The 21,537-nt window shown below is 38.6% G+C and overlaps 1 protein-coding gene across 3 annotated transcripts in view; it reads right to left on the bottom strand.

Moving 5' to 3' along the window:
* UBA3 (ubiquitin like modifier activating enzyme 3) overlaps positions 1–21,190 on the bottom strand; it is a gene marked incomplete at its 5' end in the record, with an annotated part of 28,324 nt that extends 7,134 nt beyond the window's left edge. The window contains 9 exons of one of the 3 annotated variants that reach the window (XM_082849082.1): positions 1,043–1,198; positions 1,508–1,572; positions 1,925–1,968; positions 6,232–6,312; positions 9,017–9,099; positions 13,015–13,095; positions 14,672–14,792; positions 16,660–16,701; positions 21,171–21,190. In XM_082849082.1, coding sequence (XP_082705208.1) covers positions 1,043–1,198; positions 1,508–1,572; positions 1,925–1,968; positions 6,232–6,312; positions 9,017–9,099; positions 13,015–13,095; positions 14,672–14,791 — 630 coding nt within the window. Of the gene's footprint in view, positions 1–1,042; positions 1,199–1,507; positions 1,573–1,924; positions 1,969–6,231; positions 6,313–9,016; positions 9,100–13,014; positions 13,096–14,671; positions 14,793–16,659; positions 16,702–16,887; positions 16,938–21,170 lie in introns of those variants that run through there. The other 2 variants (XM_082849083.1, XM_082849081.1) reach the window with 2 other exon arrangements.
* Between the last annotated feature and the right edge of the window lie 347 nt (positions 21,191–21,537).

Genomic DNA, 21,537 nt, shown 5'->3' with positions numbered 1-21,537 from the left:
TAGGTTTGCCCTATATTTACAAAGTATATAAATTTAAGCTTTGTTAGAACATGGGAAGGAAGGGCTGAATAAATTCTCAAATATGAGTACTCTATTATGTTTACCTAATACTCATATCTGAAGATATAAAATTAGCCAAAATAAAAATAAATTCACAATTAAATCAATTCCAAGTAGATACTAATAAAGTTATTTATATTTATAAATCAAAATTCTAAATGTCCTTTAAAGTGGGTATGTAAATTAAAGAGCCCCATCTTTAGAAATATCATTCTTATCCCTGGTATCTTTATCTCCCTGAAACAATACAGGCAAAGACCAAAGAAAATAGATTACAGCTCTATCCCAACATATAACTTTGTAATTGATCTCTTGATCTCTACTCTCCAAATAAAAAAATAATACAAATGAGTTATGAGAACAGTATCAAAATGATGATATTCAGTCTATATTATATCTTGCCTCAAACAGAGCAAAATTTCATATTTTATCATCTTTCTTCTTAGCATGATTTTTAAAATATGGTTACCCCTAATTAAAAATCCTAGGGCTTCCCTGGTGGCACCGTGGACCCCTAATTAAAAATCTTAGGGCTTCCCTGGTGGCACAGTGGTTAAGAATCCACCTTCCAATGCAGAGGACACGGGTTCGAGCCCTGGTCTGGGAAGATCCCACGTGCCGCAGAGCAACTAAGCCCGTGCGCCACAACTACTGAGCCTGCGCTCTAGAGCCCACAAGCCACAACTACTGAGCCCACGTGCCACAACTACTGAGCCCACGTGCCACAACTACTGAAGCCTGTGCACCTAGAGCCCGTGCTCCTCAACAAGAGAAGCCACCACACTGAGAAGCCCGTGCACCGCACGAAGAGTAGCCCCCACTCAGGACAACTAGAGAAAGCCCGCACGCAGCAACAAAGACCAAATGCAGCTAAAAATAAATAAATTTTTAAAAAAATCCTAAATATTGACTAGTCTTAATAATTCAATCCTTATTCTACCCCAAGATACTATAAAACAGATGTGGGTGCTTTTGTGATTACCTGTGGTGGGTACAGTTCCAGTGTGCATTCAACACAAGCAGTCATTCCAGGCAGAATCACCCGGGCATTTCCTTTAAAACCTTCTGTCCCCCCATCTATCAAAGGGACAATGGAGCTTGGATCTAATACACCATCTTCATAATTTAGAAGAGATATCTAGGAAAATTATTTGAAGGGCTTATAAGGAGAGGGGGATAAGAATTCAAAAAAAGGGAAATGCTATCTAGTAATTCTGTAAATCAATCACATTATTGAGTAATAATATAACAAACCAAGGGATTACATTAGTAGCAATTTACATCCTCACCTGAAAACTAATGACTGGCAATAAACAGTGAACTACACCTATTACTGAAAACTGCATAAACTCTGATTTTTCAAAAATATGACACAGAAGTCTCATTTTTAGTACGTTAAGAGCAGCAGGAAGAACTTCAGAGAACTGTAAAAACACTAAGTCTTTACCAGCATGCCATTTATCCATCTTCTGGCTATGACAGAATCCAGTCCACATACAATTATATGAAATTCTACGAGAAAAAAAATGCAAGTTAAGTTTTTTAAAATGCTGCTGCACGAAATAAGTCACAATTTCTAAGAAACAAACAAAAAACCATTTTTCATTATAAAACAAACACACACAGCTTCTACTCCTTGAGTAATCCTTACTCAAGAGAGCAGATAAAAATGCACCTAATGGTGCCAACTAAGAATTAAAACAGTGCCATTCTCTTTTCAGTCAACAACATTCCTGAAAAGCCAACACCAAGAAATGAAAGCAAATAAAGAAACAGGCTTCAAATAGCTAGCAATCTTCAAACAGACAGCAACTAAAAAATAATAAGAATTTAGTGAGAATTTAATTTCAAGTGGAAAACTTACGTCGATAGAAAGTGTCGTTAAAATCCTGAATCTTGTTGAAATGTCTGAACATAAGTAAAGGAACTTAAGCTGCTAAATTTTTAACTTGCAAAATGAATTCAACAATTCCATAAGGATCAAATTATAAATGTATATTTAAAACAAGACATAAGTCATCAGTGTTCAAAGCAGGGGAATTCAAGGAATCTGACAAAATGAACACAATCCCACCCCATGGAAAACCTTTTTTCTAAACACTACTCTGCCGTAACCACATAGAGTAGTTTCTCTCATCTCCAAACCTCCATATCATTATAACTGTGTCTCTGTTACACTTTCTGCTCTGCTTCAGTTCTTATATAAAACCATAAGCCCTGGGAAAACAGAATGTGTACCTTCAACCACCAGCACCAAGCAGAGAGGCAATAAACATTTGTTTAGTGAAGGGAACAGGCACATTATAGTTCCCATTTAGAAAGGGGATTTTAGAAGTTAATTTACTGCACAAATTAACACATTGTACACCTTAAGTTTATACAGTATTGTATGTCAGATATGGTCAATTAAAAAAAAAGTTACTGCAAAGCTAATTTTTAGAAAACATGTTTCCAATAGCTTTTTCAGGTGCTAATGATTTGTTATTGGTTTTTTTCCCTTGGAGAGGGGGAGAGATGAATTTTCTTCCTCATTTAACTCAGTTTTCCAAGACTCTCTTTTTACCCAACCCACACCATATCTGCAGGCTTCCCCAGCCTGGAGGGTGCCAAGGGAACCCCATTCAAAATTGGCTGTGGGTGTGAATCACAGTAGTTAACATCTGAACAGCATATATATGCTAAAAAAATTTTTTTAATTTTTCAAATGAAGCAAATTTGTTTAGTAACATATAAATTACACTCCCCTAAAACAAATCATGCATTACATATTTTAGAAAGCAAAATGGAGAAAAGAGGGACAATACATATGTTTGCCCTAGATTTTTTTATTCTGGCCTACAAATAAAGTTATAAAAAATACATTCAATTCTAGCCTTCACCCACTCAGACCTCTATTCCTTTTGAATGCCAGGCAAACAAGAGGCATAAGCTGCAGCTAGAACAGCTAGAAAAGGTCAAAAGAGAACCAGAGCAAACACTGGAAGAACAAAAATTGGAGACGCAGGAGCCAGACCAAGAAATCCCACCTCCTGGATTTCTACAAAATACCCAAAGTTTCCCAGATCTTAATAATGGGGGTAGACAAAGAGTGTGCACACTTTTTTCCCCCCTCTTTCTCCCTATATGGACCTGAATTTGCAGTTTTAAACTTTTTATTTTTGCAAAGATAGTACACAGGTGTCCCATATTTCTTTCACCTGGTTTCCCCCAACAGTTACATCATATCTAACTATAGTACAATATCAAAACCACAAATGTAACACAGGTACAAGGTGTGTGTAAAGTTCTGTCATTTAAACACATGTAGATGTGTGTAGCCACCACAATTAAGATAAACAACTATACCATCACCAAAAATATCTCCCTCCTGCTACCCCTTTATAGTCACACCTATACCTTCCACCATGCCTAATCCCTGGCAATCACTAATTTGTTCTCCATCTCCATAATTTTGTCGTTTGAATAAGGCTATAAAAATGCAAACATACAATATATGGTGTTTTAAGATTGGCATTTTTCATTCAGCATAATGCTCTTGATATCCAACCAAGCTGTATTTCATTAGTTAGTTCTTTTACTGCTCAGTATTATTGTACTGAGTACAATAATTGTGTACTGTATATACGGTATTAACTGTACCACAGTTTAACAATTCACCTACTGACAGATGTTTGGGTTGTTACCAGTTTTTGGCTACTGCAAATATAGCTGCTATGAACATCTGAGAACAAGTTTTTATGTAGACATAGTACTCATTCCTCTAGGGTAAATGCCCAGGAATGAAAGTGTTGAGTCGTATGTAAAGTACATATTCAAATTTTTAAGAAATAGCCAAACTATTTTCCAGAAGGCTATACCATTTTATATTTCCCACCAGCAATGTACAAGTAATCCAGTTTTTCTGTATCTTTGCCAGCATTTATTATTATTTTTCATTTCAGCTACCCTAATAGGTGTGTAATAATATCTCATTGTGATCAATTTGGATTTCTTATAGCCAGTGATACTGAACATCTTTCATGTGCTTTTTGTTATCTTTTTTAGCAAAATATCTCTTCATATTTTTTATCCATTTTCTATTGGCACTGTTTATTTTTTACTTTTGAGTTATGAGAGTTCTTTATATAGTCTTGATGAGTCCTTTGTCAGATAACTACTTCCTAAGTATTTCCCAGTGTGTAGCTTATCTGTTCATCCTCTTAACAAGATCCTTCACAGAGTAAAAGTTCTCAATTTTGATGACTTTCAATTTACCACTTTTTTTCTTTTATGGATCATATTTTAATGTGGTCTAAGGACTCTTCATCAAGCCCTAGGTCCCAAAGATTTTTCTCCTACATTATCTTCCAAAGTTCTGCAGTTTTATATTTTATACTTAAATCTATGATCCATTTTGAGTTTATTTTTGTAATTTTGATGTTTGAGATTCATTTTTTTGCCACCAGAATTTAGCGAAGAGATTATCCTTCCTCCTGTGAATTGTTTTTGCACCTTTGTCGAGTATAAATCGGCCATATTAGCACATGGCTATTTCTGGTTTCTCTATTCTGTTCCGCTGATCTGTGCCAATCTCTCTGGCAATACTACACACTCTTGATTATTGTAGTTATATAATAACTCTTGAAATTGGCTAGTGATTCCTCCGACTTTATTTTTTCTCAGTATTGTCTTAGGTGTTCCTTAGCCCTTCTCTATGAATTTTAGAATAATCCCATCTGGAGAAACAAAAAAAATTGCAGGAATTTTGATAGAAATTATGTTAAACTTGTAAACAAATTTGGGGAGAAGTGACATCTTTAGTATGCTGAAGCATCCAATTCCTGAACACAGACTATCTTTCCATTATTTAGATCTCCTTTGATTTCTTTCATTAGCATTTTGCAGTATTCAGCATACAAGACCCATACTTATTTTGTTAAGTTTACACCTAAGTATTTCTCCTTTTTATGAGTGGTTGTAGATGGCACTGTATTTTAAATTTCACTTTCCATGTGTTCACTGCTAGTACAGAGAAATACAATTGATTTTTGTATGTTGATTTTTGTATCCTGTGGTATTTCCAACATAACAAATCCCATTTCCTAAATTTCTATAAAATACTAAAAGTTCCGGGCTTCCCTGGTGGCGCAGTGGTTGAGAGTCCGCAGGCCGATGCAGGGGACACGGGTTCATGCCCCGCTCCGGGAAGACCCCACATGCCGCGGAGTGGCTGGGCCCGTGAGCCATGGCCGCTGAGCCTGCACGTCCGGAGCCTGTGCTCCGCAACAGGAGAGGCCACAACTGTGAGAGGCCCGCGTACCGCAAAAAAAAAAAAAATAATTAAAATAGTAATTAAAAAAATACTAAAAGTTCCTGGATCTAAAGGTATGGGAATCAACAAAGTGTGAACAGTCCTTTTTTAAAACATATTTCTTATAAAAATATATTTACTCTGACACACCTTCCATTTAACTAATAATATACTGACTCTTTACTTTGCCTGCTATGGTAAGGTGACACGAAGATTAATGGGGGGCTTCCCTGGTGGTGCAGTGGTTAAGAATCCGCCTGCTGATGCAGGGGACACAGGTTCGAGCCCTGGTCCGGGAAGATCGCACGTGCTGCAGAGCAGCTGGGCCCACGTGCCACAACCGCCGAGCCTGTGCTCTAGAGCGCGTGAGCCACAACTACGGAAGCCCACGAGCCTAGAGCCCGTGCTCTGCAATGGGAGAGGCCACCACAATGAGAAGCCAGCGCACCACGGCGAGGAGTGGCCCCCCGCTCACAACTAGAGAAAGCCCGCGCGCAGCAACGAAGACCCAATGCGGCCAAAAATAAATAATAAAATCAAATAAAGTTATTTAAAAAAAAGATTAATGGGATCCAACCTACGAACTCAGAGTCTAGTAGAGGAGATATGCAACTGAAACTGAAATTAAGGGCAATAAGGCAAAATAAATGATGGCACTGGCTACATTTATAAAATTTATATAACCTTAAAAGGAAAAGATTGGTAGGACATTAAACTAAGTGTTACCAGCAGGTATCACAGTAATAAGCTTACTGTTGCTGCTTATTTTCCTTTTGCTTATCTGTATTCTCTATGTTAAACATCTCCTGTATAATGATAATAATAATAATAAAAAGCTTCAAAAAGTTACGTATTAAGTAATTTATTTGTCAAAAGGATACGGAACTACATTGCAATTAGGAACTCTGTCATTTAGAAATTCTGCAGCAACTTCAGCCTTAGGTCTTCCAACATCTTTAGGCCTACAGGAAAAATTATATTTAAATTATCATTCACGATATAAATCTAGATTATCTATATAATCTACTTTCACACATAAAAATATCCACGGTGAGTTTATCTGGAGGCTATTTAGAGGAATATTTTTACCTAAGTATTTCTGATGAAAAATTAGTCATTCAACACTAAATGTCAACCCTTGTTGATATTCCAAATTAAGTATTTACAAGTATTGACAAGTCTAATTAAGTATTTAAGTAAAAATATAAACAGTGCTTTTTTTTAAGGTAAAGCATAATAACAGCATGTTTCCTAGCCACTTCTCACTGTTGTGTTTCCCAATGCAAAAAATTATCCCAGATCCAGAGATTTCCAAGTATTTGCCCTAAACCCCAGAACTTCAAGGTGTTACTATGCAGGTCTTGGCTGAAATAAATTCGAGAGGTCCTAGGGATGCAAGAACGTTCACTTATCCCCTTCTTCCCATGTGTGCTGATTAAGTAGTAACTTTTGTGCCCCATAAGAAGCCATAACCATGTTTTTGAAGGAATAATTCCAAAGGCATTATCTAAAATTGCAAACGTTACCAATATTTTCAAGAAGGTAAAACTTAAAAGACCTCAAAAGGTCACTCCTAGATAATAACCATAGCTACAGACAGGAAAGGACAGGAATTCTCTCTTCTAACCTCAGTACAAATGGTATTTTCTTTCCTAATATTTCCTCATTCTCCTCACAGAAACAAATCACTCCCTCATGTATACATAACAAGTTCTTCATTACTACTTTTTCACAACATATTTTTGGTTATATACATAGGTCTATCATACTAGACTATGAACAACTGGAAGAAAGTTACCATATTCTTACCTCTTTGTACTCCTTCCTACTAAGCACAGAATAAACACTTTAAAAATAAACGAATATTAAAAAATCAATGTGCCTAATAGAAATCATATTTTATTTAAAATTGGAATTTAAAAAAAATGCTTTACCAGGTCAATTTTCTCCTAATACAGCAGTATGCTTTTTTGACTCAAAACTTCTGATAAGAGTTTTTTTTTGTTGTTTTTTTTTTCTGATGAGAGTTTTATTCTGACTTTGTCCTAACTTGCAATAGAAGAGGCTCTAGCATAAGTCAAGCACCTTGATTTCAGTACTGCATTCAACTACTCTGGACAGAGCTGTTTAGGTATGTAAAGATGATAAAATAGAGTTTCAAGAATCTTTTAGGTTGTGCATTGTATGTGCTTTCATAATAGGTCCCAAATAAAAGAACTCCTAGATGGTTTCTGTGGGAGCTGCAACTTTATCATTCCAGAATTAGGGGATTAGATTGCTCCACCTAAAAACTGCACTTTGAGCAAAATGGCCTTTTATATACATCATCCTTGCAGGACACTGTGGCCTAATTACCTAACCTGGAAAACAAGTACCTACCCTGGGGTTTGCTCTGAGATTAAAAGAGGTACTATAGATAAAGAGCTTAGAAAGTACTTAATATATTCTAAGAACTCCACAAATGTTAACTGTCATTATGATCTTCAATTATTATTTCAGCCCAAAATTAAAGGGCATGGCCTATTATCAATAACCAATCAATTTGGTGGTGCCTTTTTCTTTTGAATTTTATTTTATTTATTTTTTTATACAGCAGGTTCTTATTAGGTATCCATTTTATACATATTAGTGTATATATGTCAATCCCAATCTCCCAATCAGTGGTGTCTTTTTTAGAGCAGTCATACACTAAAAATTTGTCAGACTGGAAAGGGCCCACAAACTTTTTCTATCAAGAGAAGAGAAATTTCGAGGTTTAAAAAAATAAACAAATGAAAACCTTAAAAGTTAAATGTAGGGTTCACACAATTACAATACTTTATTAACTTGACTTAGTTTAACCCATCCTTCAATCTCTTTAAGATTTTCCACAAACTTAATTTTATCTTTTCTGCTAACCTAACCTCATCCTGCATACCTAGAACTATTTGAGTGCTTTCTGTCAGTACTCTATAAGCATCAGAGAGAGAGAAAAAAGTCCTTATCTCTCTGTATCTATAATTCTTTGATTAACAAATAGATACATTTATCTAAGCCATTCAAGCCCCTAAATGCTACATACTAAAATTTATTAATGAACTTTTCCTCATATCTGCATATAAGGCCTACTTCCAGTTTTTTAAGTCACTTCAAACAAGCTGCTCTTAGATTACCTTCTCTATGTCATGTATGCCTAAGGTAATTATCCCTCTTTGTTCCATTTCACTTGCTCCTGGGTTTCCTCTCCTTAACTCACCATTTTCTTTCACCTTCTATAAAAAGTTCAAACTCTGTCACAACTTCATTGCCCCAGAGTCACCACTCAAATCTTGGCTCGTAAGTCCCCACCACTATATCTCACGAAGGCCTAATACATAGTTATGGTTCTCTTATGAAATCAACAGAAAGAAAAGAGCTGCACTCATTGTCTTCAGGGCACAATCACCCCAAAATCACATACACCTTTTGTAGATTTCCTTAAAAACAACAAAAACATATATTTGCTTACAAAACTTCTTTCACCAGAATGCCCAAAATTTTGCTGCAAAATTTTACCTGAGATGGGAGAGTAGTTATTTTCTTAATAAAACTAGTGTTATCCTCTCAGTGGTTTTTAAAATTATTAAACTGCAGTGTACTCAAGTTCAAATGATTATCACAATTTTAAAATAAGATATTAAAACTTACCTAAATAAAAATTGCCTATTTAGATTGGAAACATCTATAGTGTCCATGTCTATAACATGAATCTGTCTAAAACCAGACAAGGCCTGTGGGAATAAAAAAAATCCAATTAAGCAGAAGTTTCCTCACATCTGAAATTTTAAAATTTCTTTTCAATGGTCTTAAATCTACAAATTCTCAATAATAAATTCTGCACAATCGTTTTCAATGGTTAAAGAGTCTTACAAGATATATAAAATTCAGGGTTCTTGTAAAAGGTCAAAAAAGTATAACTACTCAGTTTTAAACAGTCCATATGCAAAACAGAATAACTCAAAATTTCTATAGTTGTTTCATAATCCCATAAACATGTCTGTAAAGTTTGTTGCTTTCCTGCTGTTGCTGCTGCTAGATATTTTAATTTTACTAGTCTTACTACTTAACTGTATTTGCTATTCTTTTTCAGAATATTGTTAAAAGTAATTCCTACAAGCTTTATCTTAGTTTACATAAGCATGCCGCCATTCAGGACTATAAGGTTATATTATAAACACACACACATATGTATATACACTGCACATGTAAAAGAAATATCTTAAAAGTAGAGTCAAGAGCAAGCAATCAAACAGCTAGAGAAAAGCAACGAACTCTTGTGTTTCAGTGATAATGCCACATATTTTAACAGTACAACCACTGTTCAAATTTACCAGCAGAAGCAAAAGATTAAAAAAAATAGATCTCAATAATCAATTATGCTTTTCTGGTCTTGGTCAGTTTACTTATGTAATCAAATTGAATCACTTGGCAATAATTTCCCCATTTTTCTGCCCCTCTTTATAGCAAGAAACTCTCAAAAGAGTTGTCCGTACTTTCTTTCTCAAAGTCCACTCTTGCACTTGCTGTAAACAAGCTTTCACTCCCATCACTCCACCGAAAACCACACTTGTCAGGTCATCAGTGACCTCCACGTTGCCACCTCCAACGACCAGCTCTCAGTCTCTCTGACATGACCCATCTCAAGTGTTTGCCAGGGTGTGGATCAATTCCCCTCCTGAAAACATGTTCTTCACCTGGTCACCCCACTCATGAGAATATGAACACTTTTTAAAAATTGGTTTCCCATTCACCACACTCATGAATTTTACTCCTAATTTACTGGCCAGAATTTGGAGTGCCCTTGCGCTTATTAGCTCTGGTGATTTCAGACAATCTCATAACATAAAGCATCATCTAACAGGTATCTCAAACTTTAGTTTCCAGAACCAAAGCCAATCATTCTTGCTCACCAGAATCAGCAAATCTGTTTTTTGCCCAGCCCCCCTCACTTCAGTGAATGCCAACTCCATCTTTCCAGTTGCTCAGGGCAAAAACCTTACCATGTCATCCTTGACTCCTCTCCTTCTCTTATGTCCCACACCAACCCATCAGCAAATCCTGCTGACTCCATCTTCAAAACATGTCCATAACCCGACCACCTCTCACCACCTGCAGTACTACCATCCTGTTCCAAGTCACTCTCACCTCTTGCCTAGATGACTGCACCTTCTAACCAGCCTCTCAGCTTCCTTCTCTGTTCTCAACACATCAGCCACAGTGAGCCAAGTTAAAGCCAGATCGAGTCAACTCATCTGCTTAAATCTCTCCAATGACTTCCTGACTCAGAGTAAAAGGCAAACTTCTTACAGCAGCACCTCAAGCCTTTTGGGATACTCCAAGCCCCTCCCATTATCTCTGATATCCTCCTAGAAAATGCCCCTCCTTCCTCACTTCTGCTTTAGCTATAATGACCTCCTTGCCCTCCTGGAACATAAACAGTTATGCTCCCACTTCACAGCTTTTGCACCTGATATTCCCTCTGCCTAGAATGTTCTTGCTCACCTTTTTGCTCAAGTAGCACCTTTTTGTGAACCCTTTCCCTTCCCGCCAGGCTATATATTGATATCTTCCATCCTTCCTTTCTCCATAGCATTTATTACCATCCGACATACTACATAGTTTACTTGTCTTTTCCCTTCCATTAAAACATAAGCCCCACAAATACAAACACCTGTCTTGTTTGATGCTGTAACTTTAGCATCTAAAACAGTACCTGGTATACAGAGAAAGAGGCTGAATAAATATTTGCTCAATCAGTAATATTAATGTTATACCCTTTTTTTTAGAAAGAGCCTTTGGGGGCTTACAATCAATTGAAAAAACATGTATGTATATCTCTTTTGTACTTATGTGTGAAACAAGCAAAGTAACAAGTGGTAAAACCGAAAACGCTTAGTTTTCTTCTTTTTTGGAGTAAGAGGTCATTACAATGCAGTAAATAACAAAGGCCACTCCTAAAGTTGCTGGATGACTACTCCTCAGATCTAATCTCCAATTAGTTTACATTTAAAATTGGTATCTATCACATTTGCAAATAACAGCTTTGGAAAAAGTTAACTATTTAGGGGATTTGTGCATACAATTTGTGCATACAAAACCACTGCCCATCCTCCATAAATCCTTTGGTTCTCATGCTGCAAGGGTATTTATGTCTGATAAGGTACTGTCATTTTGGCACCCTATCACAGAGTGTATCATACATGCTGCTGTTTATTTTGTGAGAGACTTGTCTTCCCAATGATATTTCAAATTAAGGACACAGATCGTGATGGCTTACAATGCCCACAGAACCCAGCATAGCCGACTACCATGAAGCGTATTAAGTTTTTGCAGTCTCACTAGGAGCGATGTTAGTGTTTCCTAGCAAAATTAATGTGGCTGTTTATATTTAAACTTTGCTCCCAAGGCTGACTTTTTAGGTCCTTCATCTGGCTGTTATCTGCTTCATTTTCCAAGAAGCCTACTCTAGCATTTCCACTTTCCCACATACTAACCATAAGGCTGGCATACAACAGCTGCACATCAATTCTTCCCTTATCCATTTTTGCTAAATAAACTGATAAAGTCTTATAAAGAGCTACTACTGTAGTTATCAGAAGTCAATGAAATGGAACTTCCCTGGTGACGCAGTGGTTAAGAATCCGCCTGCCAACGCAGGGGACAGGGGTTTAAGCTCTGGTCTGGGAAGATCCCACATGCCGCAGAGCAACTAAGCCGGTGTGCCACAACTACTGAGACTGCATTCTAGAGCACGCAAGCCACAACTACTGAGCCCACGCACCAAAACTACTGAATCCCGCATGCCTAGAGCCTGTGCTCTGCAACAAGAGAAGCCACTGCTATGAGAAGCCCGCACACCGCAACAAAGAGTAGCCCCCGCTCGCCGCAACTAGAGAAAGCCCACGCACAGTAACGGAGACCCAATGCTGCCAAAAATAAAGAATAAATTAATTAAGTATGTATTTCCAACCAGTATACAGAAACAGCTTCACTAAATAGTACCCTCTCTTAAGACAACAGTCATTTAAAACAGACTGACCAAAAAAAAGGCTTAGCTCCCCCAAATTTTATGGGTATACTACCATATGGTCTTAAAAAAGTTACTATATGATTAGATCATGTAATGACCTAATAGTTCAGTGAAACACCTAAAAACTGACGGCCTGGATTGGATTCCAGGTACATCACCATAATCCAGAAAAAACTTGTCATTTAACATCCCTGAACCTGTGTCTCCCCTCTATATAAAACGAGACAGTGTCCTATCCACCTAAGTGGGTTATTTTGAGGGACAAAAGAAATAATAAATTCTTTGAAATTACATGTTAAATATGAGTTACCAGTTTTGTTATTTACTTCACTGAATTAAAGAGCTCTCTGCAAGAGGAAGCACAAAGATTTGTTGGATAAAAAGCAGAGAAGAAAAGAGAAGTAAGAATTTCTATCAACAACTTTATAGCCGAGGACTTCAGGGCTTAAAAAGTTAAGTTACGTGATCGTTTTAATTACTATCTGGAATTTGACCTGCTAAACTTATCTAACAAAGGCTCAGGAGAAACGGTTAACAATCATAACAAAGAAATGACAGAAAAGGAAAAAGTTTAATTATCATAAAGAAAAAACTTCATATTATATAGTTGTATTACCAGATTTTTCAGGAGCTCACATCCTAAGCCGCCAGCTCCAATGACTAGAACTTTACACGTATCTAACAAAAACTGGAGAGACTGTAAAGAACGAAAAGGCGTATTAAAATCTAGTTGATAAAAACCTTAAGTAGCATCAATAAAGCAACAAACCATAAAATAGCTTCTGAGGTTTCCATGAAAAATGCAACTGACGATAAAGAACAGCCTCTGTAGTTAGTAAATTATATTAAATTTATGAACAAGGTAGAACCAGAAATTCTATAACCCTAACGATTTCAGAGTTCCAACTTTAATGTTTTTAAACTGACTTTTATTGTATGAAATTAAAACGGTATTTCTAACAAGAAAAACTAAGCCTAGTTAAGAGTAGTCTTTTTTTTTTTAACTTTGAAAGGGATGGAAAGCATCAAACTCATTTAACTGACTTCTTACAAATAGAAAAGTGTAAAAATTGTAAGAACTGAAGATCAAGCACTGCATAAGGTGTTTAGAGGTCTTTAAAAAACATAAGGCAAGGGCTTCCCTGGTGGCGCAGTGGTTGAGGGTCTGCCTGCAGATGCAGGGGACACGGTTTCCTGCCCCGGTCCGGGAAGATCCCACATGCCGCAGAGCGGCTGGGCCCGTGAGCCATGGCCGCTGAGCCTGCGCGTCCGGAGCCTGTGCTCCGCAACGGGAGAGGCCACAACAGTGAGAGACCCGCGTACAGCAAAAAAAAAAAAAAAAAAAAAAAAGGCAAGAACAATAATAGCTCTTTTGAATACAGTGGGTTAAACTTACAAAACATGAGATGACAGGAAGAAAAACAGACAAAGCTCTCAGAATATTGCCTATCAGCAGAAACAACCACTTAACAGAAGTATCTTAAATTATTAGGCTAAAAAAAAATTTTTAAAAGCACAAGAAAATATGTTGGATTATCCAAAGAAATGGAAAATACTGTCAATTCTGTCCAAGATTCAAGGAAAGAAGAGTTATTCAGATAAGATACCGAGTCAAACCCAAGAGTCTGAACCTTAATTTCAGGAGCAGCACAATACTTCTATTTCAAAACATCTCTTCATCAATACAAAAGGACATAAAATTTTACTGTAAAATTTACTGTAAAGGAATATTTCCTACCTTGTAATAAAAAACAAGTTGTTTCTAACTAACATTTGCTTTAGGTCAGACACTACCAGTTCCAAATTCTATTCCTCTATTATACAGAAGTCACATATTTTTTATACTTTTTAACATGCAATTAATTATATTCAATTCTAAGCAAAGATGCTCATTTCAAATAAACTTCAAAATTTAAACAAGCACATCTATATTCCTGTGAAAATTAAATTTCTCATAGCAGGGCTAAAAAGGTGTGTCTCAAAATTAATTTTCAACTGGAATTTTAAGTGAGGTATAACTTAGAATTTTAAATGAGGTTATGAAGTCATTTTACTCTTGAAAATTTTCAACATGTTACATGAGAAATGTGAAAACAACTCAAATATTAGTCATTCAAATAAAATCAGTTGCAAATATTCCATTTAGTATTTCAAGATAACTTACACAATTTTATTAGTATTTTTATTATAAGAGTAAATTAAAAAGGAAGCATTTTATTGCTTTTGAAACATAAAACTATTAGAGGAGTTATTTAAAAATAAACGTTTCTCACTTCAGTGCTCGGTTCGAAATCAGGGTGTGTGAAGGGTCCAGATCGCTCGAGGAACTTCTTTACATGGTTCCAGCGACCTTCCCAGTCTCCAGTGTCCCCACACCCACCATCAACAGCCATTCTGCACAGAACACAGTAAATTCAGCTGCAAAGATCAGTATGAAAAAGCCACACCTACAACTATTATGGTTTCCCCAAATGAAAAGGTAACGACACCAGACCTGCTCAAATAAAAAGGGTAATATTCCATGTGGTTATGCTTATGCTTTTACTGTCTTTTCTTGCTATTATACAGTTTATTTAAAGGTAAGAACTGCACATGTTTGAGGAAATAAGTCAGTCGACATGTTTCTGGGTTCCTAAAACAACCTAAGATCAAACTTGGAATACTGGTCAATCAGTGAGAAATGGGCTTTCTAAACATTTGGAATTTACTAAAGATCACTGCAAACTGCCCAATCTGTTCTATGAACACACTTGGAACAGGAAATATAACCTACAAGGAAAAACAAAATCCATAAAAGCCCTCCACTTCCAGAATCCTAACGCTTGACATCTAACACAATTCATGTGTCCTTTCCAAGTTTGAAAGGTGAGACTTGAAGATTATTTTTCATGAGAGGAACTTTAACACATTTTTCTCTGAGAGGTCCTAATTTTCAAAAAAGAAGCTCTTAGGACTATGAAGTGGTTTCTGTTGCCACTAAACACAAAGAATGTTTTAGGGTATAATTATGCCACAGATCGGCATTACCATCTAGAAATCTTTTAGAACATACAATAGAGTAACGAGGGACTCCTCTAACAAAATACATGTATTTTCTACTCATTTCAAGATCATGTTTCGTTGTGATTATTTTTAATTTTTCAAATTTCCTATAATCCCACAATTTCTACCTTCAAACATATTAGTATATCCAATTTTTACAAAAGGGACCGAGTATTGCCTAGCAATAAAGACCATAGGTTTTGATGTCACAGCTGGGTTTGGTTCCACAATTAATAGCATTGTGACCTTGAGCAGATTACTTAACAGTCATAAACCTCATCTGTAGCTTGTCTGTACCTACTTCTTAAGGTCAGAATGAGGATAAAGCGATAATCCACATAGACGCCTTAGTACAATACTTGGTATATAGTAAATATTCAAATTGTGGCTGTCATTTTAAAGTGGAGAGGAAATGAAAGGTGGAAAGAAATGTGAAATTAAACTTGTTCCAAGTCCTCTTGCAATTGAAATTCAACTTTCTGAGGAAGATACCTAAAGACTCTAAGGCCCTGCTACTGGGAATTGGCCCAGAAATTAATACTAACTCACCACGCCCACTGCAAGAGTACTTTCTTCCCCTCCCACATAAGGAGGAAGAAAAAATATGTGGTGTTGCCCAGGGTGGAAAACACTTCGTTTAAACCTGTCTCACCTGCACAAAACTAAGCATCTGATATGAAATAAGGTGTGTAATTAACGGAGAAAATAAGCTCTTTGGAGTCAACATTCTCCTTTAAGAGCCAATGATTTTGCACAAATGATTGAAGTGCTTAGTACAATACCTGACATAAAGTTCTCACAAAAAGTTTGCAATTAATACTATTGTCTCAGTGTTTACGAAAGGCCCAAAACGGCCTAGTGTCCGTTTCATGTGTTTTAGTAAGATTCCCTTCTCACAAGGTCACGGCTCTGACAATTTGGGATGGAGGAAGAGGGGGGCGCAAGGGTCCGTCCGCAAGACCTTTAAGTCAAGCACCCCGGCGGGCCGGCGCGGGATCTGTGCGCGCTACTCGGGCCCGGCGCCCGCCCGAGACAGAGACCAGGAGGGCCCGCCGGGCCCCTGGGGCTGCGGGCGGGGCTCGGGGGATGAGGCGGCGCAGCCTGTGCTCCGGGTGCCCCCCTCCCAGCCCCCCGGGCCCGCTGCGGCTGGTCCCCTAGGCCTGGGGTGGGGGGAGGCGGGGGTCCCCGGAGAGGGCCCCGGCCTCCCGGCAGCACTAACTTCTCAGCCAGCAGCTCCTCTATTCTCCTTCTTTTCTTCTCCCTAAAAGAAAGAGAGAATAAAAGAAGGGTCAGCATCACGCTACACACTGGGCGCCGCGAGGGGATGAGGGGCGAGGGGACGGGGCGGAGGGTGGGGGGGACACCGGGTGGAGGCGACGACCGCCCACCGCCGCGCTCTCTCACAACCCAGCCCGGCCCGGGGCGCCTGCAGAACCCGGGTACTTACGGTTCCTCGCCATCCGCCATATTGTTCTCCGCCTCTTCCCAGAAACCCCCACGGCGGGAGGAGCGAAGGGGCGGGGCGAGGCCGGGAGGGAGAAGGCGGGGCCGGCAAAGGAGGCGGGGGCCGGTGACGGGGGCGGGGCCGGAGAAGGGGCGGGGACGACAAAGAGGGACGGGGAAGGCGGGGAGGAGGCGGGGCTAATGGGGCTGCCTGTGCCAGGCTCCCGTGGCTTCAAAGACTTCTTTGTAATTAAAATCTTGATTAAATACATTTAATTGGAGAAAACTAGTGTATAATGTTATGCTGTGTGAGAATACAGACGTAATACATTGTTTATACAATTTATGTATATGCAAAGCATCTCATCACCTAAAGATAAATGGTGATAGAATTTTGGAATACTTTCTTCCAGAGTCAGAGATAGATAGGTAGATATGTAGGTAGATAGATAGGTGTGTGTGTCTGTGTGTGTGTCTGTGTGTGTCTGTGTGTGTCCCCGTGCGCACATGCATGTGCTTGTTTGGATGGCTGGATACAGAAAAACAACCATGTTCAAAAATATTTGTGTGCGTACATATATATGTATATCCTTTCTTGGAGTGCGACAAGAATGAGATTTAGAGTCAGAAGAAACAGTTTAAATCCTTAACTCTCCATTGATTAACTATGAGACCTTGGGCACGTCTGTCTTCATTTGTAAACTGGGGATGATAATGTTTACCTTGTAAGACTGGAATTAAATGAAATCCATAGTGTTTTCAAACTATAAACCCTGATCAGTCACATCAGCATCATTAGAGAACTTGTTACAAATGCAAATTTTCAGGCTCCACCCTCAACCTTCTACTAAGCTTTGGATGATTCTGTGCAAAATAAAGCTTCAGAACCACTGAAGTGGAATGAATGCATAAAGCCTGATAGGCACTCAGTAAATGTAGCTGCTATTAATAAATTATGATATTTAATCTCCTCTTTGTCCTTTATTATCCCCCAATCAGGTTTAAGTCAATAGCATTCATTGAGCTGAAAGTCAGTGCCAGGCAGTAAATGGAGGGATAGAGTTCACAGTCCACAGTACTTAACAGGAAACACCAGCCTCTCTCCAGGTCACATGTCTCAACATCAACTAAGAAACCTTTTTTTTTGCCTAGACTCCTCCGCAGATGGAAACTACTAAGGTTCTTTTTCAAAACAGGCTCATGTGTGCTGGGTCCCCAGCAATGCTACTTTTAGGAGACCTTTCCATTAGTGGCAGTGAGCATCACAACCCCCTCAAATGGTGAAAACCAAAGGGTGCCTTGGAGATCACGTAGTCCAAACCCACATACTTCGTGAGGAGGAAGCTGAGGCCCACCATGAACAGAAAGGGGCTGGCCCAGGAAGAGGTCTGCAAAGGCATCTGGCCCTGCTTGTGCCTTGGGACTAATACCCTGACTCACTGTGGTGGTATTTTGATAGATGACACCAGGCACTCCCACTGGCTCAGAGAGACAGATAAGAAATAGCCACCTGTCCTTGCCACTAATGAAAGTAACATGCAAGCAAAACCTTGCAACAGACTTCATTTTAAATGGACTATAGCACAAACTGTTAGATTATCCACTATGGTTTATATACAGACAGATAAATATCCTAGGTGTTCATATCTAGAAGCACAGATTTGGACAGAAGAGCCCCAGAAAGGCTTTATGTTGAAGCCAATCCCCCTGAATGAACAATGAACAATGACAAAGAGCTGTGACTAAAAGCATTTCAAACAGAGCCTGAAATAAAGTAAGGATTCCACATGTGTTCATTTTTATTGTAAATAATTTTATGATAAAGGTCGAAATGTGTAGTGGAAAAAAAAAGTCTCTCATAGTTAAACCAGAGGGAGAAGGATGGTTAATATTTTAGGAGAGAGGAAGAAAGGGATCATGTTATATACAGCTATATCCAGATTTTTTTCATTTCTTTGTTTTTAAACCTCTTTGGAGGTTTAAACAAATAAATTAAAAAACACTGAACAAATGTTTGCTGGATATCATTTGCCTATAATCAGTGAGTAATGCTATTATTACTAACACACACTTGACAACTTATGGTCATGTGGTCCTGAGGAATTGGAAGGTAAAAGTTCTTGGTCACAGCTCCTAATGGGGTCCTACTGGGGCTCCCACACTGGTCTGGACCAAGATGGTTTACTCAGCTTGCCCACAGCACGGCTTCTTGAAATTCTTAAGCCCCAAGGAATTCTTCACCACCCTCTGACTTCCTGTAACTAAGCACCAAGCCCTGGCACACCTCTATTTAGTACTCCTCTCACTGTCTTGTATTTAAGTTTAGGTTTCTACTGCATTGCAAGATCCTTGAAGGCACAACAAGACTGCATTCTTTTCACCTTTTTCACCTGGAAAGGACTCAGAATATGTGTTGGCGTCCTAGTGATATTTTTCAACATTTTGTTTTGCTATCAAGTCTATCCGGATACAACCATAGCAATAAAATTGCAACTAGATAGAGAAAGGTCAGTGAATGTTCACTATAGCAGCGTAGAAAACAACTCAGGTTAAAGCAGTGTTAATACCATACAGATGAATCAGGTCCTGTATTATGATTATGATTAATAACAGTAACAGTAGTATCTAACAATGTGCAATTACTATACTCTAAACACTTCCCATCCAGTATTTTATTTATCTTCACCTGTATGGCAGATGTTCCTATTACACCCACTTTACACATGAAGAAACTGAGGCTGGAGGAGATTAAGTAATTTTTCCAAAGTCATTCACCAGCAACGAGGGAGCTAGGACTCTAATTTTGCTCTCTCTGACTTTAAACCTTCCTGTTTTTCCAGAATCAAGAAAATGTGAGAGCTCAGGAACATTTTCACATTTTAAACTTTATTTTAAAAGCGTCATCTAGTGGCCACGGACCACTACAGGGCGTGAGTGGCGGGTGACCTGAGCGGGCAAAGCTTCATCTGTATTTATAGCCGCTCCCCATCGTTCACACTATTGTCTGAGCTCCGCCTCCTGTCAGCATTATGGTGAGCTGTATAATTAATTCATTACATATTACAAGGTAATAATAATAGAAATAAAGTGCAAAATAAATGTAATGCGCTTGAATCATCCTGAAACCATCCCCCCATTCCATCGTGGAAAAACTGTCTTCCACAAAACCAGTCCTTGGTGCCAAAAGGGTTGGGGACCGCTGATCTAGGCTATATCTTAGCGATTGGATTCAATCACCAAACTTTCCTAAACACCAGTGGCAGGAGTAATTTCTTAGAGTCATTGAAATTTTCTTAACTGGCTTCTGAATCATCAAGGGAAATCAAATTGTCGTCTAGACTTTGCATTACGTATATTTTATGGCTTTCCAATTTTTTGAAAATTGGTAGTCTGAGGAAACTGAATTCAGTTTTTAAAAACAGCACTACTTGAAGGTTTAAAGACTTCGTTATCTTACATGCTAGCATCTTAGAAATCTGCCTACCACACAATTAACCAAAATACTTTATTCTTATGCATCTTGATAAAAGGAGGTTTACTTTATCAACCAGCCCCTTAACTGAAAAAAAGATGACTCTTCAGAACCCCTAGAAGGAAATTTACAACTAATACATCTCTTGGCAGTTCTTTGGGCTGGGATACAAACCTATCACGTAGATATTAAAATACTGTGCTCCCTTACAGATGTTCACAGATATTAGGATAAAACTAAGAAAGCAGGACTTCCCTGGTGGTGCAATGGTTAAGAATCCGCCTGCCACTGCAGGGGACACGGGTTCAATCCCTGGTCTGGGAGGATCCCACATGCCGCAGAGCAACTACCGTGCGCCACAACTACTGAGCCTGTGCTCTAGAGCCAGCTAGCCACAACTACTGAGCCCGCGGGCCACAACTACTGAAGCCCGCCCGACTAGAACCCGTGCTCTGCAACGAGACAAGCCACCACAATGAGAAGCCCGTGCACCGCATGGAATGGTAGCTCCAGCTTGCTGCAACTGGAGAAAGCCCGTGTGCAGCAATGAAGACGGAATGCAGCCAAAAAAGAAACAAAGAAAGAAAAAAACTTAGCTTTTTCTGGAGTCGAATCCACGTTTCTGCCCAGAAAATACTGGGTGCAGAACAATTAGTTCACTGCAGACCATTGTTTAGTTTCAAACGTAAACAACATGCTCAGCTCAGGGCTGAAGTGACCAGAGTGCCCACTTCATCAGACCAGCACAGTAGTTGTATAATTTTGCCCCCACAGAACAGAGATAGAGAACAAAGAAGAAAAGTGAAAGAACAAACCAGCCCTTCCGTTCTACACGTCCTTCTTTCCCATTTTGCCAGTCTCATTTCACTCATAGTGACTCATGGTGAAACAGAGAAATATGTGAATTGCATTCGGATGTGCAAAGGTTAGTAACTACTTAATGTTCAAAACCAGCTCATCCTCCAGAAACACTATAGTTGCCTTCCACTCCATTTCACTTAGATTGTCTTCTGAACAGCTGCAAAAATTGTCCTTAAAGTCCAGACGACATTCGTAGATTAGACCCTCAAAAGGGGAATTTTAAAGCACGCTGTATTCGGACTGCCCGGGAAGGCATTGCCACTTCTCTTCAGACAGGGGATTTCCGCCGATTTCTTTCTGTTATTTCACCTCTGTTTTGCA

This window comes from Leucopleurus acutus, assembly GCF_964270905.1.
Source record: "Leucopleurus acutus genome assembly, chromosome: 10".
In the NCBI taxonomy this organism is placed as follows: domain Eukaryota; kingdom Metazoa; phylum Chordata; class Mammalia; order Artiodactyla; family Delphinidae; genus Leucopleurus; species Leucopleurus acutus.
This window is presented reverse-complemented; position numbering and strand designations above follow the sequence as displayed.